The sequence below is a fragment of the Chroicocephalus ridibundus genome, chromosome 4 (assembly GCF_963924245.1).
Source record: "Chroicocephalus ridibundus chromosome 4, bChrRid1.1, whole genome shotgun sequence".
Classification (NCBI taxonomy): Eukaryota; Metazoa; Chordata; class Aves; order Charadriiformes; family Laridae; genus Chroicocephalus; species Chroicocephalus ridibundus.
In genome coordinates, this window is record NC_086287.1 from 41,897,491 (window position 1) to 41,921,672 (window position 24,182).

General features: G+C 44.4%; 1 protein-coding gene across 2 annotated transcripts in view; it reads right to left on the reverse strand.

The window, feature by feature from the left end:
* LOC134514095 (deubiquitinase DESI2-like) overlaps positions 1-24,182 on the reverse strand; it is a 59,799-nt gene that overhangs the window by 13,494 nt on the left and 22,123 nt on the right. For both annotated transcript variants that reach the window (XM_063331372.1, XM_063331371.1), the window contains exons 2-4: positions 9,941-10,013; positions 8,497-8,590; positions 7,169-7,310 (exon numbers count right to left, since the gene is read on the reverse strand). In XM_063331372.1, the coding sequence (XP_063187442.1) occupies positions 7,169-7,310; positions 8,497-8,590; positions 9,941-10,013 (309 nt within the window). The remainder of the gene's footprint in view (positions 1-7,168; positions 7,311-8,496; positions 8,591-9,940; positions 10,014-24,182) is intronic.

The window sequence follows — 24,182 nt, forward strand, 5'->3', positions numbered from 1 at the left end:
AAAGAATAAAACCTTCTGTCACTGCTCTCCTCAGGTAACGTTCCAACATCAACAATTTTTAAGGTGAATCAATCAGTGCCTCTCAATTCATTTCGTAATTATGATGAGCATTAACTTCATATCTTATCAAAAGGACCCATAAGACCCACCGACTTTATTGTTATTGCACCACTGGTAAGGCTATTGGGAAATAGAGGGGGCTATCTTCCCTGGTGCTCAGAAGCCACACTTCGTTCATAATTGTGTGTCATGTGTCCTATAGCGAGGTGCTGAAGAGTTTCCTAAAATAGGGATCATTCCAGTTGCTTGGCAGTAATCACATTGACGAAGGGAGAAGGACTGGCTTCCTTGAGTCACTCCACTTATCTTCCAGTTCTGGTGCTGATTCAAAGGTGTTTTTCTCCCTTCCCATGGTGGTTTGCCCTTTTCTGGGACACGCTGTAGAAACTGTCATCACTCTGGTAAGAACACAGCTCCATAGCTTATCTTAGGCAGGAAACTTCAGAAGCATGGGAAATTGCTGGTGGGAAGTCAAATGAGTCATCTTCTGTTTGTGAAGAGGCTAGGCAACAAAAGCTTTGTCAAGAGTCTTTAAGCTGCAGTGACATGGTGTGATCCTTACATTCAATACTGAAGAACATTGCCAGACTGGAGAAGAACCTGGAAGCAGAAAAACTTCATCCTCCCTCTGATCCTCTATTTACTGCTATCTTCTCTAAAGAAGCTGTCCTCAGCCACTGTACACTCACCATACGCCTACACATCAGCAGGGTTTATATTCTTATATGCCCATATTTGAACTCCTGGCAGTCAACCTTTCACCTTTATGCACGTTTAGGGGGTACAAGTTGTGCCAAGCATCTGCCTTCCACAAGTCCCAGTTGTATTATAGACTTGCAGGACAATCATGAGCCATGCTCTTGCATTGAAAAGAGCCCTCTGACAGCAGTTTCACAATTCCCTGTATCTGCATGTGCCTACCCTTACCTATGCTCAAAGAACAGTCTTGGTAATATAACTACATGTCTTTCTTGGCACCTCATGGCATACTTGCCTGTGGCCCACTGCTGCAGTGACAAGTGCTCCTGCAAAGCCCTCACAGGGGCACTTACAGCCCAGGAATTACTACGAGTTTGGCTTTTTCCTGAAAGCACAAATGTATTCCTCTTCCTTTTTGTCTGCTTTACAGCAATTTGTAAAATTCTGTAGTTTTGTGATCTCACATCTCATTGTTCTGAAAAATCAGGAAATTCAACAGATCACATTATGGAAAGAACTAATTATTTTAGCCTTTCCTTTTGTTTTAAAAGGGTTTTTCTAATGGTCAAAAGCCAATATTTTGTCCATCTGGGAGATGGAAAGAATGTCTCTTTCATCAGCCAGGACAACTCAAAAAGAAGATAAATATTTTGCAATTCCTTGAAGGCCCATTTGAACGTATTGCTGTAAGTATACATGGGGGATTGTTAGGAACTTAGTGACTTAACAACAGATAATCAAACAGAAGGACTTCACATGGTATCGATGTGGTCCTAACTGAATTCCCCGCCCATGCATAACCTTATCAGAATGCCAAAAACCCTGCTGTGTGCCAGCAGCATTACCTGCCTGCAGTACCGACACACAGAAAGGCACAAAAGCTCAGAAGAGGAAGGGAAGTTTAGGCTGTGCTGCTGATGGCCTGAATGATTTTTCTTTGCAGAAATTGCAGGCGTAAGTCCCCCAAAAGGATTGTCCATCCTCCTAGGCAGTTTATTCAGAGAGCATGGTACTGATAGTACTTGATTTTGGGGACAGTCAACATAAGCAACGTGAAAGTAATAAGCTTCTTGTAGGCAAATTGCTAATCCCAGTTTGATGTACCTCTTCATTTTAACCCACAAACAATTTGCTTAAGTGGTTTATATATATAGGTACCAGGGGACCGTGTTGCAGTAGTCAGAGTGGCTGAGGCAACCCTAACTAGATTTTCACTGCTTAAATCAAGCTCCCTTCACCTTCCCACACTGATGTAGATTGTGAGGGTGAATGGCAACCGCAAAGAGGTCTTAAGTGGTGCATGTACCCGCTACCTTAAATTGAAGCTGGGCACATGCACACGGAGTGCATCTGATTTCTCTCTAGTGACTATCCACTAGGAAATTCTGCCCTGCTTTACATCAGAATTTCCTTCAAAACTGTAATGAAGATGGTGTGCAGCTCTTTCTAGGCAGAGACTTATGCTCTCTGGTAGTTCTTCACTTCTTAAATAACCCAGAGTTCCCCGATGAAGAAGAATTTCTCAGGAAATCCACAGGAAGAGATTCCTGATCATGCAGCACATTCACTGAAATTGCCCACTAAGAAAGCTGCCGTGAAGTGGCATTGGAGAAGATGAAGTCTGAACTGCTGCTGAAACTGCAGCCTTCTGTTTCCTTTCCACAGGAGCTGATTTGTGAGTAGACCCAGCCATGCCTCTTTGATCCAGTAGCTGCTCGTTAGAAGCCCACAGGGAACTGGAAAAGCAGGGAGAGATCTAAGTCTTGAGCAAGTATGAATACGCTTGGCAGTCTGCAGCAGGGAGTAAGGAAAATTCAAAGGTAAGTGCCAGTGCGAGAATAACAGCCCCTGGCAGCTTACAAGTGAATGTGGGCAGGAAGATCAGAAAACTCAGAAGAGATGCGTGGCATTGTGGCGAGAGGCTCAATGCCACAGCAGCACACAATTAGTCTGCAACAGCACTGCAAAGTGAGTTCTTTCAGAGGTAGATAGCAGGTCACAGGCATGCCCAGTGGTTGCCTAGAGCTTATCTGCCTGTGCTGGACTTGCTGCAGTCCATGGATTTTTCAAGATGCATGGCCAAGTGGCACAGTCGTGAATGTAGGTCTGGACATGCCCCTAACCATTAGCAGTCAGGCTGCATCAGCTACTTGGACCACAAATTTTATAACTATTAAAGATAACAGTTACCAGTTACCGTGGTGGGACCTGAGTCATTAAACATGAATTTGACAGAAAAATCATTCATAAACAGATGTAGATGGAATATTTCTGGATGGATGTTCTATTTGCTGAGAAAACACTGGTAAAGGACAAGAAAACAAAACTTTGAAAGTAAAGTCCTGTGGCTTCAGCAGTCCTTCTGAGGATGGGGAACCTGGCTCTCAGGTCCTGGCAATGGGAAACGTGGACATTGTCTCACAGTGTGACGCTGAGAAAGCTGATCTGTGAGGGAGAGCCAGCCTTATACTTCCTTCCCATTCCCTCTGCAGAATCGTGACCTCAGACAGCAGGACACGTCGCTGCATCTGCCCTCACTCTGTGTGACCAGATGGTATCTTCCCAACCCATGGGCCAGCCATCAGGGCAACATCTGAATGGATACTAACCAGCAAGCCCACAGCCAGATGAGGAAATTAAGGCAGCCAAACAGAGGTACCTAGCACATGGCCGTACAACCAAATCTCAAGGCCTGACAGTCAGATTTGTGTAAACACACATTAACTGATACATCACCACATGGCTATAAAGCTCTAGCTCTGGTTTTGCATGCTGATACAGAACAATACAAGCCATAAACCAGCTAATTAACCTTGGCAGATGAGAGAGCTTTCATCAAAAGATTTCAGAGCCTTTTTTGAAGGAAAAAAATAATCCAGCATACAAGGAGGGATACTTAGGCACAGAGCAGGGATGTGACTTGCCTGGCATTACCCAGGAGGCTCAGAACAACCATCTCCTGAACTCACCACATCTGCTTATGCCCGTGATCAGAAAGACCTAAAGGGCTGCAGGAAGCAAAGCTGGTAATTCCGTCTTTCATGCTAAAAGTTAGCCTCCAACCTGACCCTTCTCTGTGGTGCAGTACTTATAGCATCACCTTTCAGCTGGGCTACAGCAACAGAGACCAAGAATTTATACTCACTGAAAATCCTTGGCTGCTTTTGGTGTGGCTGGAGTTAAATCCCAGTTCCAGTGAGCAATTTTATTCTGTTGAACAAAATTTTTACGCCTTTTCTTTTAATTCTTTGAATATTTTTTCCAGTTTCCTGTCTTTAACTGCCACATAACATGGCTATGCTTAAACAGAGGCTAGTCAGTATTATTATTGCTGCTTCACACATAAAGGAAAGGGCAGTATAAACACTAAGCAGACTCATCTCAGAATTGGTTTTAGGGCACAAAAATCAGTTGTTTTCTGCCCTCTGTGGTGACATATCTACACGGTCTTGAGAGCCACTCATCACGTAGTCAGCACGTTCTGCGTGCTATAAAGCTGCACCTTATAACCCTACACCTGGAGCTTCCTAATGTGGTGATTTTTGCTTTGTTTTGTTTTAATGGGAACTACAGCAAGGGAAAAAAAACAAAAACTAAAGCTGTAAAGTTAAACAAGCATTCAGATGTTGGGAAATGAGAATAAAAAATTTAATTGCTTTCCATTCAAGCAGGTTCTGTCTCAAGAGATTTCAAGCCATCTTTCCTCCAAGAGGTCAGAAGCATCCCAAGATAAGTTGTGCTACTTCTCACCCAGCTCTGATACACAGTGATTGCCATAGGGCAGACACAGAATCACAGACTGGCAGGGGTTGGAAGGGACCTCTGGAGATGATCTAGTCCAACCCCCCTGCCAGAGCAGGGTCACCTAGAGCAGGCTGCACAGGAACGTGTCCAGGCGGGTTTTGAATGTCTCCAGAGATGCAGACTCCACCACCTCTCTGGGCAGCCTGTTCCAGTGCTCTGCCACCCTCAAAGTAAAGAAGTTCCTCCTCATGTTTAGGTGGAACTTCCGATGTTCAAGCTTGTGTCCATTACCTCTTGTCCTGTCGCTGGGCACCACTGAGAAGAGCCTGGCCCCATCCTCCTGACACCCACCCTTTAAGTATTTATAAGTGTTGATAAGATCCCCCCTCAGCCATCTTTTTTCCAGACTGAAGAGACCCAAATCCCTCAGCCTCTCTTCGTAAGAGAGGTGTTCGAGTCCCCTAATCATCTTGGTAGCTCTTTGCTGTACCCTCTCCAGCAGTTCTGTGTCCTGACGCATGTATTTCCCATGTCCCTGACACATGTATTTCCCGTGTTGCTGACTGAGGCGTGTTGAATGGCTAGGATGTTTGCTTAGTGTCTCAACACCAGCTATTTCTTTAAGAATTTCAACTCCTATTTTCTGTGTCTTGATGCTAGAGACCATCCAGGGCCTTCTGCTCCTGAATTTGAAGTGCACCTTCTCCGGTTTTGCATTTTTAATACTTTAGAGAGGGGCAATAAACACAGGCATACGTGAAGAGAAACAACAGGAAATCCTGCTTGACTATGAAAGGTTTATTTAAAGTGACCTAAATCCTGAGTAAATGCTGCTCCTGGGAGCTGAAGTGTCAGAACTAGCCATTTAGGCTTTTGTTTTATTATCTGGACAGGTTACGGGGCAGTGAAGGAGCACATAGAATCCACAAAAAAAGCTCTTGAAGGAAAATGCAACCCTAAATTCAATTCCCGTAAAGATCTTCAGTGAAGGTGTACTGAAAGCAAAATTTCAAATATGTTAGTAGGTTTTTATTGAGATCTATCTTATTTGACTTGTGTTTGTAAGGTTGGACAAGGAAAGGGCAGTGAGGGTTTCAGAGATATCTAGCAGCAGGATGAAGGAAAAACGGCTTTGAGCTTATGGCTTGGACATGAGACAGAAATTTTACATATCAAAGAATGTAATAAGCAATGACCTTATTTCATTGCTGCAGGTAAAGGGTGTTTTTTTTAGCATTTGCTAATAATCACATAGCTTTCTCCTGGGTTTCCTTCATAATTTGTGAAGTTCCCCATTTTCTGCTGTAGTAATTTGATTATTTGACTCCAAAACAGTAGTGTGGCTAACATTGATCTGATTACTGTACTGCTTGAAACTTCATTCTCTGTTTGTACCAATACAATTCCTTCCTGTTTATTTTTATTTGATAACATTTACAGAAAGGAATCAGTCATTTTCTCTTTCTTTAATTAGCAAGGATGAAACCAGTAGAGAACTGGCTATCCTAAGAGCCTAAGCAGGTCCCTTGTAAATTAATTGCTGGTTCACAGATTCACTTGACATTTTTCTTACAAAATCATACAGTATTATTTCTACAGGATTTCACCTCACTCAAGATCCCCAATAGGCCTATTTGGGGAATGAATGGACCCTTCTGGCAAAAGAGGTTATTTGCATAGGACTCTTACCACATATGATGAAGAAAGATGAGAGATGTGTAATGAAAGAGGATGAGGACTCCAGAAAGAGAAATGAAACTTTCACTGTTAAAGCAGTTGAAATCTATTGTGAAGGATGGGATTCTCTCCTCACGTTTCCCATAAAACACCTTTTGAAAACACAGAAACAGTTTTTATGGAAGGTCACTTCAATTTTGCGCTTTTCATATCTTTTTCTGGCACTGAGTCAAGATCCTGAATTCAGATTTCCACAAGTGCTGAATACTCACACCTTAATTGAAACACCCTTTAAACGTGTCATCTAGGGGATGAGGGGGAAGGCAGCTTCCCCCAGATAATCAAATCTTTGGGAACTGAAAATCAAACATCCCAAATTAGCAGATACTCGAGATAAAGTTGTGCTTCTCTGTGCTTCAATTCTCTCTGAAGAGAAATAACGCCTCTGTTATAACTCACAGTATTTTTGTGAACATGAAAATGAGTAAGCACCAAAGAAATACGTCTGTGAGAAAATCAATACTTTTTTAAAACGGGTTTTGGATGGTGCACACTAAATAAGGAAAAGGGACATCCACTTCTTAAATACTGCAAATGTTTGTTTGCATAACACCGATAAGCCATTTTTATTCCTTTGCAGACCATATAGGGTTATTTGTGCTTGTTATTAAGATGATACGCATTTGCATGCTAGCCAGGTCTGTCCTTCCAATTACTGCCACAGGAAGCCTATTCAGTGAATCAAAATGCAGGCACTCCAAATTTCCCACACAGTTTAGACCAAATGTGTGGTAAACCTGCTGCATCCATACCTCCTGATCCCAGCCCTTTTGACAGCAAAGGGCTCCCATAAATATTAAGAGCAGAGACAGGAGATTTGGCTATGAGCTCTGGCCTGGCGGGCTGTGCTGACCCCCGTTCCATTTCTGTGAGCATTACAACAGATCTGAAGCAGCAAAAAATACAAATAAGAGATAGCTGTGCCCACCTCAGCCAGAGCAGCAGAGAAGTGATTACAGTTCTTGTGCATCAGGTGGTATGCGTTTCCTTTGTACTCCTTCCCCAGCTCTTCCATAATCTTATCCACGTCCTCTTCTGTGAAGTCTGTGGTGCCCAAGGCAATGGATTCTCTAGTTAAAAACAGAGAACAGAACAGGAAACATGGAAAGACACGGTGAAGAGAGTGATACATACCCAGGGAAAAGGAAATGGTCAGACATTGGCATGAAAGTGGTTGAGGCACCATCCCTGGAGGTATTTAAAAGACTGGTAGACATAGTGCTTGGAGATATCGTTTAGATGAGTGATGGTTTTTGTCAGATTTAGGTTGATGGTTGGACTAGATGATCTGAAAGGTCCCTTCCAACCTAGGCAATTCTATTCTATGATTCTAAGGACAGGCTTAAAACATGTGCATGCATACCTGGGGCTATCAGAGACTCTCACTAGCAAAATGGCACAGTAATATGCCCAGCTCATCCACAAAGCAGGTTACAGCACAGACAACAGCCCCAAGAGCTTCCTGCTCACCACCAGGGAAGTCTCAGCTCTGGGGGTCTGCTCCCACTCTGCCCATTATCCCACAATAGAAATTTCCAGTAGGACAGAGGAGATGGTTTTTTCATGATTGAGAGGGTTTCCATGGGGCGGGCCAGGAAGGAGCAGACTGAAAACTTTATGCAGAAACCTATTGCTTCTCGTTCTTCTGAAAGTCTCCAACAACCCTCAACACAAACTGTCAGTCTGGGAAGGCCAAGCCCCACCTGCCACGGGCAGTTCCTTGACCCGCAGCCCCACAGACTGAGCTCCTCGAACAACACATTCATGCAGCATCCTCTCAGACACCTCTAGCAACTGGTCTGTCCCTTGTGACAAAGTAGCGATAAACACAGGAGATGCTTTCTGGTACTCTGTGTAGTATCCACAAATAGGTGATACTCATAAAAAGACTCAGGTTTGGTTTTCCCCCATGTGCTCTGGCTCTGTGTAACACACAGCTACTCCCATTCTTGCTGACAAGTGAAACTGGGAGCACAGAAAACAAAGAAAATGGGAAAAGAGAACCGCGTTCACTTGTGGGTATGCTTTTAAACCCAGCCAAACACAGTTCAGCACTGTTCCCTGTTTGGTGTACACACTCTTTTATCCACCTCCAAAATCCCTGCAGGGCTGCCTTTGAACCAGGATCATGTAAAGGAGGCAGTGAGGGCGCTTATAAAGAGAGGGAAAGGGGCACCCGGAGGAGAGGGCTTCCCTGCTCCCTCTACAACGATGGCTACCAGGGGCAGAGGGGAAGATGTAGAAAAGGGCCCTTACTTGAATTTAAAGGTCTCGCCAAGTTCTACCGCGCTGCCAGGTGTGATCTCGAAAATCCCACTGAAAGGGTAGGGATGCCCTCCATAGGCAAACTCTGACAAGAAAAGAAACAGACTGTGAGTAATTGAATGAACGCAATGGCAGGAAAAAGTCTATGGCAGCTGTCTGCGCGGTTCAGCATCAGCACCAGGGGCTGGGCTACTGCCAAAATCTGTTTCAGCCAGATACTGAAAGCCATTTTGTCTGTCCCGTTACCTATCAGCCTGAGGATGCCCTCACAGCCTCCCTCCATGCTAACACTACTGCTTTCCCACAGTGCCAGGAAAACTCCCCGAGTCTGTCTCTTTGCCTGTACAGGTGGCTTCCTCTCAGGGGAAAGTTCTGTGGTGGAGGCCTCTAGACAAACTATGAGACGCTGTCAGTGGTGGTGCTGAGCTGGAAGAAGCCTTTTCTGATTAGGGAGAAATCAAATCTTATTCCAGAGGGATTTACAGGCAACAAGTGGGAATTCTTTGCAGAAAGCCAAGCTGATTGCACTCCGCTGCCTCAGCATGCAGGTCAAGCCAGGAGGTCCCTCCGTGTCATACAGGCCATCTTGCACGGCCTGTGAAACACAGCCCGTGGACCTCATGGTGTCATACAGGGCATCTCGCATAGCCTGTGAAAGCTCCTGTGCTCGAGATGGAACATGGCACCCCAGGGGTTTTGTCTGCTGCATGGCACTGGCTAAAAATACCATGAGTGAGATATCCCAAGTCATTGCCATTTAATGTTGAAGAGGGAAACGGAAAGCCTGTGATGCTAGTCTGTCCTTCACTGCCCTACAGCTGTTTTCCCAGATGCCTTGACTGCACCTTTTGCAACGGGTGCTCTAATCAGCTTCAGCCCCATCCAGACCACTTCAAAAGTCTCACACGACATTTTCTTTTCCTTGTAACTCTGCTGTTTCAAAAGAACAGTTGCCAAGATCTGGAAATCCAGATTCCAAGATTTCTAGACCATAGACATTCATAAATAATTACTGCAAAACAAATTTACCCCGACAGGGAATTAACACAAACATGCATAGGTAGGTCTCAAGACAACCACTGAGGCACCTCTCCTCTCCCTCCCCCTTTTCTCCCCTTCTTTCTCCCTCTCCTTCACTGCAGAACAGCTTTCCAACATTGCTTGGTCCCTCCTGTTTGCCATCCTGCTACACACCTGTACAAGTTATAGAAGCTGGAGTTACATACTGAAAGCAAGAACGGCTGCATGATTCATGACAGAACTGCAGAAGTTCCTGTTAGGCTCCACAATGGACTCTAAAAGAGAACTGGCTGAGTTTTTCACTCTCAAAAACGTTCCTTGCCAAAAGTTATAAGTTTGGGGTTCTGCTCCATATCAGACTAGCCATACAGTTGTCCCCGTATTCTGCAGGTAGTGAAAAGGAAATACCTCATACCTCTGCCGTAGATCTCGATGCCAGAGTGGAAGACACCAATCCCCAAGGTGGAGGTGTATTCATTTATCCAGTACTACAGTAAGACAAAAGCCACATTTGGAAGCATTAGTGGAAAAGAAACACACGATCTTGGCCTAGGATATATCCCCCATCTCCTGTCCTCAGGCCAACTTCTCTTAAGGACAAGAGTGATTTTGAAATTACCCTGAGACAAACAAATTGAGACTCCTTATAGACCAACAGAAGTGGGCACTGTGTTTATACAGATGGCTGGGATTAAGGCTCCAAAAGATGCTCATCTAATCCTTTCCACGTAAGGAATTTCCCTGTATTAAGATATAACTGGACCCGAACCTGCATAAACCCAGTTGCTATGGGATGTGTGATTATCTGTCTTCTCATTTAAATAGCTGACACTAAGCCAGTTTTACCAATCTACTCATCTTCTCTGATCTTCAAAATCTTGAGTTACAGAATCTCCATATGTTTTCCACACACCGTTTTACATCACCTCCCAACATCTACTTTTCATTAGGTTGTTTGTAGGCAATGAGATCTTAGATACAGAGATACATTCCTCCTGTAGGTCAAGAGGAGCACCGTTAAGTAATTATCTACGTGACATTCGTAACTGCTTTATAGAAAAAAAAAAAAAGAAGCTCTGAGCATGCTAGTCAACATTTTACTCAGAGACACCATATACTATGAAGCAGTGTTTTCAGAAGGGACAAGGGCTTGCTGCTCCAAAATTAGGTCCAAGGTGACCACAACTTCAGCCAAGTAAAATTTTCAAGAGGAGCTGTTAAGTGACTTCATCGCTCTGGAGTCCAGCACTTCCCTAGTACACTTGGAGCAGGGGAATACTGCAGTCTGGTGCACGCAAGTGACACTCCTCCAGCAAGCACTGCTCACTATTTCCACCATACCATGAAGGACAGTGCAGACACCCAACCAAGTCCCAGCTAAGCTAATTCTGGAGCAGGAAGCTGCACAGCCACGCCAGGGCAGTGCTGCATTGGAGATAATTAGCCCTGCTCAGCCCCAGTATTTATTAGGTTAGCTGCAGAGCTGTGCTGCTACAGAAATGACGTTTTCAGGCAGCGAGTGGAAACTGCCCATGCCTGGTATATTTACAGTTCACTTACGGCTACTGTGCAGTGAAGATGCATCTCTAGTAACTCAGAGAAGCTGAATTCTTATTTGAATCAAGCAGCGCAAGAAAAGTGAGTGTTGTTCACTTTTCCCCATACAATGACATGACAGGTTGATACAGCTAAAATTCTCTTCTGGGTCTGATAGCTGCTTCTGGTGGAGCCAGAGTAAGCTGCACCTTCCCTTCCCTAGTGTCTGGTGTCACTGAGCTGCCACGATATGGGTGAGAACCCCTCTGCTGTCAGGTAACCAGAGGTCTGGCATACTCCATCTACTTTCCTCACACTGCTTGCTTATGTATTTTTGATGACTGCAGTAGCTCTGTAAATCACCTAGAAATGTTTTCTGTGAGACCAGTGCTACTGTGGAAAAACACAGTAGCTTTGATACGAAAAGTGCAGTCCCAAGCCTGACTTAATGCACGGCCTTAAACCGTGCACCCCAAAATGCTTGTTTCTGGCAGTACAGCCGTTCCCTTTCCCTCCAGACAATGCTGTAATGCTTCTTGTTCTGTGTGAGTTTTGGTATCACAAACGATGTATTACTGCAGGAAGCCAGCAAACCACCTGACCCTAGCTGGACCCCTGGGCACTGCTCTCTTCAGACCTTGTACAACCTCCACTTACCTCTTCACCTGAATTACGCAAACTCTTGTTTTTAGGATACATCAGACCACTAGACTGGAGCTAGGTCAGGTAGTTCTCAACCTCTGCTCACACATTAGTGTGAACCCTCTGTTGAACACCATGCTTGGTCTTTAGGGACATGATGTGCCCTTGCCTTCTGCTGCCCTTCTCCACAGATCTCTGTTCCCTGTCCTCTGCAGCAGAAATATCCCTACTTTGACCAGGGAAGAAGATACAGAGATGGAGGCTGCATACAGGAGCCCATATGGCACCAGCCACCTCTGCTGAGGAGACCAAAGCCTGTCTCTCACGGACATATATAGCCCTCAGTTCAGTTCTTTGATCTCCCAAATCTCATGGGTTAACTCCTCGGGCTCTCAGACAGTCTCAGTAAGCTTCGGAGAAACAGTAGTTTCTACAGAGTCCCTCTGTAACAGCTCCCAGAGGATATGGTAAGTAGGTTGTCTTCTTCCCTCAGGCTGAGCTATTGTCTCACAGCAACAATACAAGCACAACATGCCCAGGTCACGCCAGTTGCTTTGCTTAGAGGAGTAACTAATAGGAAGAGAAGGGAGACATTTTAAATTAGAAATGCTCTTGCCAGTTATCAAAGTCAGGGTCTCTGCAGAGGCCGCTCTGCATCAGGCTTTGTACTTCAAACAAGAAACTTAAACTGAAAGCCACTTTCAGCTATAGCTTTTTCTTCTTCCATGTTAAAGTTTGGGTTGGATCCAAACAACAAATAAGCAAACAAGCAGGGAAAACTAAACCTCTCCTCGTTACCACGTTCGAATAATGCACAGAGACCCCTTCACCTCATATGTGTGCAGCAGTGTCAGAACACAAGTCCTCCCTGTCCCCCATCCGCCTGCACCCCTCTGGCTCCCAGCACAGAGCCACAGCCCCCAAAGCCCACCCTGCCCAACTGAGGGAGCCAAGAGCCAGGCTGCAGGACAGCTCTGGGAACACAACTGATGAGGAGGCCCCACCAGAGATAAAGAAGAGATGAGCAAAAGTAATTCTCTGGCTGATACCAGGTGTTGTGACCATCACATGAACATGTCTGTATTTAAATGGTGTATTTTTCACTATGAATCCCTTTAATGATTATCGTGAACTGAACTGCAACAACCTCAGCCATACCTGAATTTGAACTGAACAAGCTGTACTGGTTTAGTACTTTCTTTTCTTTCAAATAACTTCAATAACACAAGGGTGTTATTGAAGTGGGATCTGATTTGCATCTTGGTTCGCTGCAAATAAAAATTTTCAGTATTATCTACTAGCAAGACCAAAATGCAAAGCAGCTCTGAATCATGGCTGCTACTGTCCTCATCTCACCCCTGTCTCCAGGGCGCCGCAGAATCTGCCTCCGGTGTGCGACTGAACACGCAGCGAACGCCTCACGGCACTTTGGCAGAGCCCACGGCTTGTCTCGAGAGGAAGCTATGCTAAAGTGAACATGTCAGTCATTTGCTGAGCTGGAAGAGAGAGTTCAAGCCAGATTTGAAACCAGGTTTGTACACACACGCACAAGCTGGCCGCATTTTCCAAGGGGTTTGCAATTCTGAGCATAAGAACAGCAGCAACAGTCAGCAAATACTCATCTCTGGAGTAAATTAGTTATTGCTTAGATTAAAAACAAAAATCTGCAGCCTGTTCCGAGTCAGATGAAAGAGACAGGGAATCGAATACAGCAGTGTCTTAAAGGGAGTTGTGATTCATGCCTGCATCGCATACTGCCTGCAAAGTCATGCCATAAACCCTACACAGAGGGACTTGGAGCATTCTGTCTCATTTCCATCTTTAACGGAGACAGAGAACAGCTCAGAAGTGAAGAGAGGAAGGGAGGAAAGCTAACCAGACTGCAGCTGCTTCGCAAAAGCAGCAGATAGCCCAGGACTCAAAATTCAAACCCAGAGAGGAACCTCCTCTTATTTAGAGTTTATAGTGTACCAGTTAAAAGCTTTTAATGCAGGTCCCTGATGAAGTAGAATTTGAAATTTTCCAGTTTTCATTCAAGCCTTCCCTGATTTCCTGGTTGGTTTCATTCAGAGACCAAAGTGTCTGGTGAGCTAGTTTAGATTCTGGGAGATACTCTGAGCCAGTTGTTGTATTACTCACTTCATCTTTCATACAGAGGTAGAAGTGAAAGTCTCACCAGGACAGTGAACTATGTCCTAACTTTCCAGAAAGGAAACTAAAAAGCTTCATTATATTGATATGCCTCTGGCAGGTCTAGGATGGAGAAGCAGATGGATTGATACTAGCAGATTATATTGTCCTGGGACTTTGCAGAGCATGAGTTCCTAGGAACTCCTACCAGAAGCACAGGTTTCCAGACAGGAGAGGCCCATCCATGTAACCACTAACTTCTACCATCAATTAATACCATACTGTAACACTGAAGTTTCTGTCACTAACTTTCTCTTTTCCTCCCTACTTCTGACCATTATTTTCCATGGTGTGTCACCAAAATATTTCCTGCATCACTGTGCTGAGCAGCTTAACTAACCAGTTCCCTAGAGGCTGGAGACAAGACCACCCCCATGACTATCTCAGATATTACTTTCTCTGAGCAGTCAGCACACTACACAACATTCCGTTTATCGCCCCCATACAGACTGGATATTCCACTCCACCAGATCCATCCATTACTGAAGAGACACTAACCCATCCTTTCTTACGGTCTGTGTGAACATATAGACAAGAAATCCACTGAGAGTTGCTAAACAAATCTGATTTCAGAAAATAGCTGCAAACTCTGAGTACTCGGTGTCGTAGATCCTTGCCGTACTCTTCTGCTCTTCACTCGGTATCCCACAAAGTCACCATCTGAGCCAGGATACCAGGCTAGATAGAGCTTTGGTCTAAGCTAGTCTGGTTGTTCTGATGTCCATGTATGACCACACGCTACTTTGAACAAGACACCTTTACCAAGGATGGGTGCAGATTATAAATCAGTGACTAAATTAAGCATATCTCCTCTCAAAGCACCATTTGCATATAAACCAGTAGGATTATTTCCCCCCCCCCCTCCTCCCGCCGTGGATCAACTGGCAAAGCTTTACTTCTAGAAGGAAGGAAAGAAACAGCAAAAGTGGGATGAGAGCTTTCAATGTCAGAAGATATTCTGACGTTGCTAGTGAGCAAGGAGCATTTAAGGGACTGAAGGAAATGACCAAATCACCTCACTCTCTGCGAATTTTCAGATCGTGGAGCACTCCTGACAACATAGATCCGCTAACAGACTCTCTGCCCTACCACCTGGACTTGATTTTAATCCTTTCCTCTTTGAGAGCCACGACACACAGTATATCACCAAGCTTTCCTTTATAGAGACGATGTCTTCTCTCTGTAGGACAGGGGAGCTGGCTCACCACAGAAGAGACCCTTGGTTCAACGAATCTAAATGGAGGACACCCAGGGCTCCAGCTGCTAACAAGTGCGCTCCATGAAAGGAGTTAGACTGGCAAGGTGTATTTCTTCACACCTCTTCCTTTATTAGATATACCGTGTAAAGTCTTTTCCCAGAGGCTTTGTCCTGGGATTAGCAGTGCTTGGCCCCTGTGGTCAGCTTGCCTAGGCAGCCTTCATGAAAACACGCAGAGGAGTGTGTGTACTAATAGATGCACTGATCTATCACATCTCAAACACCAGGAAAATCCTCTGCAATGTTAAGGCTCAACACAACAACAGGGGAACATCAGCATTATTTTCTGAGATGCGTTGATCCAGATGTGAAATATGAGAGCACAAAAGACAAAACTAGAAGGGAAAGTTAGAGAACATCACTTCAGGAAAACGGAGAGTAAAATCCCAGCCCTATATGGTCAGTAACTTCAGAAGAGTTTCGGTTTCCCCCAATACATGTTTCTGAACTAGGATCCAGAGCCTTGGGCCCACAGTGGTGGAAGAAGAGAGTACAAAGCAGATCGCAAACTTCATTCCCTGAGTCATGCCTGCAGGGGTGAAGGAAGCATTACCTCAACTATAGGCATACAGGACAGGGGGCTTCCCGCAGTTCTTTGCCAGGGCGCTTCAGTCATATTGCAGCAGCGCTCGCTTATGTCCCACAGCCCTAGGCACACACACAGTTCTGCCAATGAGCCTCAGTCCTTCTGCTGTTCACCCCTTCTGGCCTGGAGCTCCAGTAATAAGAACTCACTATCATGTGGAATGACATCAAATTATACCGCGTGGCTGCTATTAGTAAGTTTTCTTTAGCAATTGGATGAGACCCAAGCTCATTTCAGTGTGACCTGTGTCTCTTAGACTCAGTTCTCCAGAGGTCCAAGGCTTGTGCATTAACCAAGCCTAAAATGCTATTTTTCTAATATACTGTGAATACAGATTAAGCAGGAAAGGATTTAAATGCATGTGGGCAGAACAGCAACTGAAAAAGAAGCTTAACAGAGTACTGAGGAGAGATGACACAGGCCTGTCTTTGGTACTTCATACCTGGCAAAAGCTATCTGGGTGGTGCTCATCCCAGCACACGCAGAACACAACTCTTCCTGGCTGGGGCATCGCCTCCTGTGCCAGCTCCTCTTTGCTGTTGGCAAAAGCTATCAAGCTGCAAGTCACCGACCAGGGTGTGAGAGCTCATCAGGCCACTCCAAATGCAATCAGACAAAAGCACCTGATTTAGACAGGTAGGCTAACTTTCACTTAAAATGCCAGGTAGCATTAAAGAAACAAAATACCACAGTAAACAGGTTTCTGTTTACAAACAGGCTCAACCTCCAGTTGCGTTAGGCAACAACTTGCAAGCCTCAAGAAAAACAGTTCCCAGACTGTGGGCATTGGCGTGTTTGCAAACAACCCAACTGGCAGAGCTGATCAAAACTTGAGAAACTACAGGTTTTCTTCCAGGACAGCACACAAGTACGGAGGAATCTGCAGGTTCAATGCAGCCAGAGCTTGACGTAGCTCTGATGAAGCAGGGATGTAGGGCTATACAAGGACCCCAGTCAGGGGCCCCTCTTCAGATTTGGACTGGGACACTTCAACTTGGACCAGGACTGGAAAATAGACATCTGAGGAGCACAGTCACATTACAGAAAGAAGAAAAAGACAAGGCATCTCCTGGCATGCAACTGACTCTGCTCCACTGCATTTTGAATGAAAGGAACTTCTGCCCAGGACAGCCCTTCACCCTTCATGTTAATACACACTAATAGACAGGGAATTTCCTTGGCAATGACAGCCTGAAATTTACAGCTTATACTGCTAAACATATTCCCTGACGTGAACCCACAAATGCTAAGTGAAGAGACATAAGGCAAGATGCTCAACTGCACCCTTGAGTGGAACGACGGGCCAAGCTTTGTAGGACTGCAACAGCCAGCCCTGTCTCAGCAGCTCTTCTATTTCAGCCAGGTTCTGCTCTGCAAAGGATCTTTTCCTCTCAAGCTGGGCTAAATACATCCTTCAGCTGCCTCTTCACAAGGAATTTCTTGGGAGGTCGCTGTGACTTTTCAGACATTATAATATGCTTCTGCATTGCCTGATGCATGAGCCAGCACTAAAGTCTTCGCAATCATGAAGCATAAAGAGCTTATTTCAGTGGCTTCTAAAATGCTATATGTGGATTAAAAACTGATGCTGCTGCTGAGGGAGAGTTGGAAATCTACTTATGCTTCAGTGTTGTGACGCAATGCGATTTTACTGGAAGAATAGGAGGACGGAAGAAAATATTAATCATGCTGCAGAAAGCAAACAGTATGCATTTCAGCAGTTAACTTTTGAGTGTATTCTGAATATTTTATTTAAAAATCATAAACAAGGTTTAGCTGTGAGAATGGGATACCTTCATCGTTTCCAGTGCCTCATCCCACAAAAGGGCAGGCACAGTCCTAGGTCAATATACTGGTATTACTTGAGGTCTCTTTCTCCATCACCGTTCCGCCCTGTTGCACTATCAGCAGGTGTTGTCCTGAGAAGAGCTTCCTTCCTGCAGCCACATCAGGGAGGAAGTTTATCACTGTGTATCTTTTGCCTTGAGCCAAACGCTTGTGTGACCTGCTATTCAGAAGGCAATGCTCTGCATCAAATACAGTTGACTGTTTCTGGGGAGAGTGAACACTCATCCAACCTATGTTTCACGGCTTGAGTGGGAAACCTGCCTTACCAATGGAGAGACAGGGCAACTGGCTGGCTAAATTATGCAATTATTTTCTGTCCCTGCAGAATGAATCCCAGTCTCTTCTCTTGTCAAGTTCACACAGATGCCAGCACAAGTTAATCCACCAGCCCAAGGGTTTGTCACACCAGTCATGACACTAATGGCCCAGCTTGAGTGTCTGTGTACATAGCACGGTATTTGCAGTAGACCTCTTGTGCCCTATGAAAAGCAATACGCCATTTTTCCAACCTCCACCTGCTTCCTTTAACCTCAGTCCTGACTGTGCCTGAAGGCGTCTGCGGAAGGGGCTGGGGTGGGACTGGGGCCATCAAACAGAAATCACTGAGGGGGAATTGCTGGAGATGGGAGCAGGGTGTGCCAGCGGCAACTGCCTGTCCCAGACAGTGGTCTCATAAACAGCCCTGCAGAAGGTCCATCCATGCTATTGCACACCACTTCACATGCTGCATCTCCTTAGTTTTGACAACCTTCATGTACAATCTTAATCTCAAGTATATGGAGCCAGAAAAAATAAGTGTCCATTTGTAGGATTACACTGAAGTGTACTTACACAGGGAATGTGCCTGAGAAACTTGGATGTGTTATAGACTTAGCAAAGTGCCAATGCCTTTCCCTTAGATACATTTCCAATGACAAATTAAGAGGTATTCAAAAAGAACAGCAGCAAAATGATCAGGGAAATGGCGAGACTGACTTATAAGAGAATTAATTCAGAAGAGTTAATAGCTTGGCAAAGCAAAGACTACAGATGACAAATTTGCAAACATTTGAAGGGCTGACATGAATTATGGGAGAAGACTTCTTAAGAACAATACGAAAGGATTCAAGTGGGAGTAACATACTCAGCTTGAAAAGAAGAGAGACTTTGGATAAGTATGTAGAAGTTTCCCGGCAGTAAGAAAGCATAAGAAAACATTTGTATGACTGAAAGCCAGATATCAAGAAAGCCTTAGTGTGCCTGTGCAGGACAGAGCATTGAATGGTCTGAAATGTTTTCCTCTGCTAATGTCTAGGAGGCTGTTAACATCCTCGGTTGAGCATATTTCAGACCCTGCGCACCTATGTGCCTTGTGAGCCACAACCCTGTCTTTAAAGCGTTTCAGGGAGTAGGGTTCCTGTCAAAGGAACATTAACACCTCCTTCTCCATGATGGTAAGGATCCTTGCTGGCTTCTGTAGATCACTACCAGTTGTTCTCTCCAAAGAGGAGATTAGCCCTCTCCTGATGTCCAGCATTACAGAGGGAAAACAGACATTTTGTGCATCCTTTGGAAGTGCACTCCAGTCTACATACCAATCTTGCCTAGGCCAAAGCATCTGCCTTTCATCAGAGAATCAGGCTGCGGTAACATGCACCCCAAGCCCTCCACAGAAGGTGTGATTGCCTAACAGCTGTAGCATGTCCCTGAAGTGTGAAAAAGCACAGTCCGTCTCTCTGCTCTGGCAGATAGGTAGTAGGGTTTTGAACTTCAGCCTGTCATATCGAAGATGAACACTATCTATAACTTCTCCATCAAAGTGATGCATGCACATTTAAACAGCTCCAGCAGGGGAGATTGAGGGAGATCCATGCCATCAAATAAACTGGCAGTTAAGACTTTTCTACCAAGGGCTCATCTAGATCCCTGCTCACGTTCCTCAATTTCTCTCCCATCGTAGCAAAATACTAATATGATACTGATTCTTCTGCACTGGCTTGCTCTCTCTTAAGGTGCTTCTGCCTGGCCAAACACAAATACCTGCTTTTTTGCCAGCTCAGGCACATCAATAATCCATGCCTGACCACCAAGGGAAGATTTTGTGGGATCTCTTCCCAGGTTTGTAATGAGAACATTCTAATGTCTTTCAAACTTCAGCATCGTTTGAAACACAGTAGTTTGAAACACCCTCCACTATGCTGTCTCCATTCATGAGTAACTCGAGAACAAAGTATTGCTCTGCAGGATCTAATTCAGAGGTAGAGCCATCAGAGCCTTTGGGGGAGAAAATTAATACCTACAACAAAAAGAAGTCTGTCTGCTCATCCTGTTAACAAGGAGCAGAGCTCCATGGCTCGGTCAACTGCAGTGTCTGCTCTTGTTCCTGGATGGTGTTTCTTTCTGTTATTCTCTGACAGTTACTCAGACCTGCCAGGTGATGCAGACAAACATACTCAATCCTCATTTCGTATCATAAGGCTTGCTTACCTGCCAAGATCAGTCTGCCTTTCCTCCAAACCATATCTAGTCAGTGGTAGGGGAAGGGAGAATCATCTCCAAAGTGCCAGGCTATCCTGAAGGTATGGCATGCAGTAGACTAACAATAAAGTCTGTCTTGTCAGAGATATGATCTTGAAAATTTTGATCGGCTGCATGCAGGTCACTTTCAACTTTATTCTGGCAAGAACATTCCCTTAAGTGCTGCCATCTGAAGGCATACTGTGCCGCGGTTAGAACAGGAGTGGGGAGAAAAGCTCTGAGAGATGACTACCAAGCGTAAGGAACCAGGAATCGAGCTTGACTCAGAGCTAGAAATTTCTGTAAAGATGAAAGAATTAAAAACCAAAAAGAAACAAAGCAACGTGTGTGTGTGTGTGAGAAGAGAGAGAGTGTGCACGTTCATCATCACCTGGCTTTTTGCCTGTGCCTGGAGAAGTAAACCTCTCTGTGTAATACTAGAGGGGAAAGTCACTCAGGAATTGCTATTCTGGAAACCATGAGGCTGAAGATTGTTCCTATGGCAAAGAAGGCAACTACTGAGGTATACACTTTCTATAAATTTAAAGATATACTCAAAGGTTTGTTTTGGGGTTTTTTTAAGGTCCTCAGATCAGATGATTCAACAAGACTTTGCTTCTCTACTTTGCAGTTCTTCCTAGGATTTCAAAATACTTTACAAGCATTATATTGGTAAGCCTCACCGCATTTGTGTGAAGCAGGGAGACATTCTTTGTTTTAGGGGTAGGGGAAGAAAATACCAGCGTACAGGTTGTGCCATGACTATGAAGACACAGCAACTTGGGAGCAGAGATAAGCTCAACATCCTGGATCAAAGTTTAACAATCCAACAACACTTCCATACTGCCTACCAAAAAGAAGTGATCTACAGGACTGTCACGAGGTTTGTTGAAGTGGAAAGGAGTGAGGCTGATCCACCACAACTCCTCTTCTGAAAAGGGATATCACGGGGGCTTCCTTTGTCAAAGACGCTATAACCTACTGAAAAACTGGCACCCTACTTGGCAAACAGAATTAGAGAAGAAGAATATGGAGAAGGCTTTTTGAAAGTTTCAGCGGTGATTTTTCAGTTTGAACTGTCTCCTGATGAGTTCTAGCCTTAAGAGTCAAACCTCTTATTGACAACACTGTACTTATATTTGCATCGCAACCCAGTTCTTCAATGCTTTCACCAAGGCCAACAGCCTCCTAGATACACAACGCAGGGACATTTACTCTCTTTATACCAAAAAAGTATAAGAAACTAGTTAAAACAACTTCTGACGTCTGCCAAGTTCCTACATGAAGACTGAGGTAACAACAAAGTCATTGTAATTACAGCCGTCACAAAGGGATAAGAAGTCCCTTTGTGATGTCACAGAAGGACCAAGAACATCCCAAGCAATGGAATAAATAGTCCTTTTGTTCCATCCCGTTAATGCAGAGAACAATAACATATTGTTTTCAACCTGTTGTGCAGAGACCCAGGGGAGACAGCAGACTACTTCAAAGGAATCTGCAGGCTGGCAGGCTTACATTTGTTAGACAAAAGCTGACATCTTCAGTAGAAAAAAAAAAAATTAAAACTGAAAGAAAGGCACAGAGACTTTAAAGGAAAGAAAATTATTGCACAAAAGAAGGCAGGGAAAAAAGTCTTGGGTTCAAACAGGAGGTGGAAGCATGTTCAAACATCCATAGGCAAACTACCGATGGAGGACAATCTCACAGCTAGGACATCAAACAAGGACTTGTGAAGCTCATAGTCCCTGCTCTGCTATAGACATACAACACATTTACTTCGGACCAGGCCAAAACTAAAATTTCCCCAGGATGGTACTACATTCTAAATTCAAAACTGTGATCCTGCAAATTCTTCAAATTCACATTTACCCAGAAGTGTTCAAAACCATCAGTATCAGCAATCTGAATGCAAGACCTTCACCCTCCACTACAGCTAGAACAGGTAGGCTCCATGGTCAGATAATGAGAATTCCCAATAGAGACAGAGATCCCAGCTCTACTTTCCAGCACTGACCATTTGCTGCTGGAAGTCCATGGACATAGGCCTTACCCTGGGGTTCCTAATGGCAGCAATAGCACCCCATAGACAGGAGTTAAACCTACGCACAAGCGAATCTGGATCCCTACAGGAAATAAAAAAGAAAGTAACAGTCCACAGATCTTCTGCCCATGCAAGTGCTATATAAGGCCAAAATCCAGTCCAACACTTAGATGTCATATAGGCATGTAAATTCTTGCTTGCTGTCTCATTCTCACTCACTTGCCAAGCCCAGTTGCGTCCGTCCTGTGAGCCAACAGCAGCACCATCGGAAGAGATTGGGGTAGGGTCTGCTTGCACCTGAGGAATCTCTACTCTTGTGCTGACTTTGGTGGCACCTGTTCAAAACACCTCACGGTGCCCATGATAGAAATTGGCCATGTGCCATTGACATTAGTTTGCTACTGCAAAAACAAAGAAATAAATGTTTGTCTCTAAGCTTGTGAGAAGGGGAATCTTTTCTCCAGCATGGATGGGGGAAACCCTTTCACAATGTGAGCTGAGATTTTTTTTTCCTGGAGAGTTTCCAGGGGCCATGCCTGACTGGCAGTGTGCCTAACCAGCTTAGCTTCGAAAAATACTGGGAAATACAGATTCCCTCAGCTAGAGACTTGTTCTTTTTTCCCTACAGTGCTTTTCCCTGTCTTGGATAAAACTCTTCAAATACAGTGCCAATTTCACACAGGGTTTCATCTCTCTACATTATCTTTTCCTACAAGAAAAAGGACATGAATGCATTTTTGCCATAATCATACACTCTCTCTGCTGTTCCAGCACAATTACTGAAGAATCGCATTGCAGTGATGTCTCCATATTAGAATTTAAGGGATAAAACAGAAAGCCAGGGACTTGCATACAGCAATGATAAAATACTGTTGTGCCGTAGAGATTCAAATATACTTTCTCCCCAAAACCCAGTTTCTGCTGGTCTGAAGAAGATAATAAGAGTCATGCAAGGATCATTTCCTTGAGAAGGGAACTGTCTAAAGAAGGGGTAGCTGTATAACCTAGTCCAATGCCAAATTGGGTTGTTGGAATAATTATCTTCTACAAAGCAAAAAACTGATACAAAAATAGCAATTAGGGAAGTTCAGATAGAAACTCGTTTATAACCCATGACCCAAGGGCTTCTATACTGAGTGATTTTAGCACTGTTTAAAATGACCAAAGATACTAACCACTAATAGTTTTGGAAACGAGTAATCATTTCTGATTGTCAGCATTTAGCTATTGGATGCCGACAAACTGCTTTAAGGTTACTTCCCCCCCTGCTCCATGAAAACGCAACAGAATGATTAATATATGCAGCATGCCATGATGGCTGGGAAAAAATTAAAAAGCTGTAGGAGTATCATAATGACTCTGATGTAATGTTCTCTTCTCTGGTTTGTCTGGGGGCTTCAGGGGATTTTTTTTTTATTAATTTTTCCCTTCCCTAAGGATTCCCACTGTCTTTATTTAATGAGCAGCATTGGACACGCAGCTCTGAAACACCATTTAATAGCCATCCCTTGCTGAAAGACAGCGATGACAGTTAGCAGCAGTGTCTGGCAACAAATCATCAGCATTTAGTACCATTACGATACCATTTTGGGTGAAAACCATTTCAGATTAAAATGTGGGCGTTTGTCCCTTCAAAGGGACAGCCTCTGTGCTTGCTTCTCCCAAGGGTCACACACATCCCTGCACAGGGAGAGGCACAAACATGCCAGCGCAGCTTCTCTGGAAAACACAAGATCTCTCCTTTCCTATTTCTCCTTGCCCCCGCCCTCCAAACAGCACAGCATGTATGAGGCCAGCATTGGAATATCATCCAGGCTGCCCTAAATATTTCCCTTCCTCTGGGCACAGTAATCATTTTACACCTGTGCTAAAGCAAAACTTCCGTGCTGGCCCACTGGGTGTTGCATACATCTAGAAACAGACCTGAAATGACCCCAGTGATTCTACCAACCGCTTTTTCTCCATGGACATGCATCTCAGTATCTCCACATCTGAAACGCACCCAGTGAGATCAGGGCTTGAAGGGGAAGAGGAAAGATAAGGAAATACTAGTAAGATCA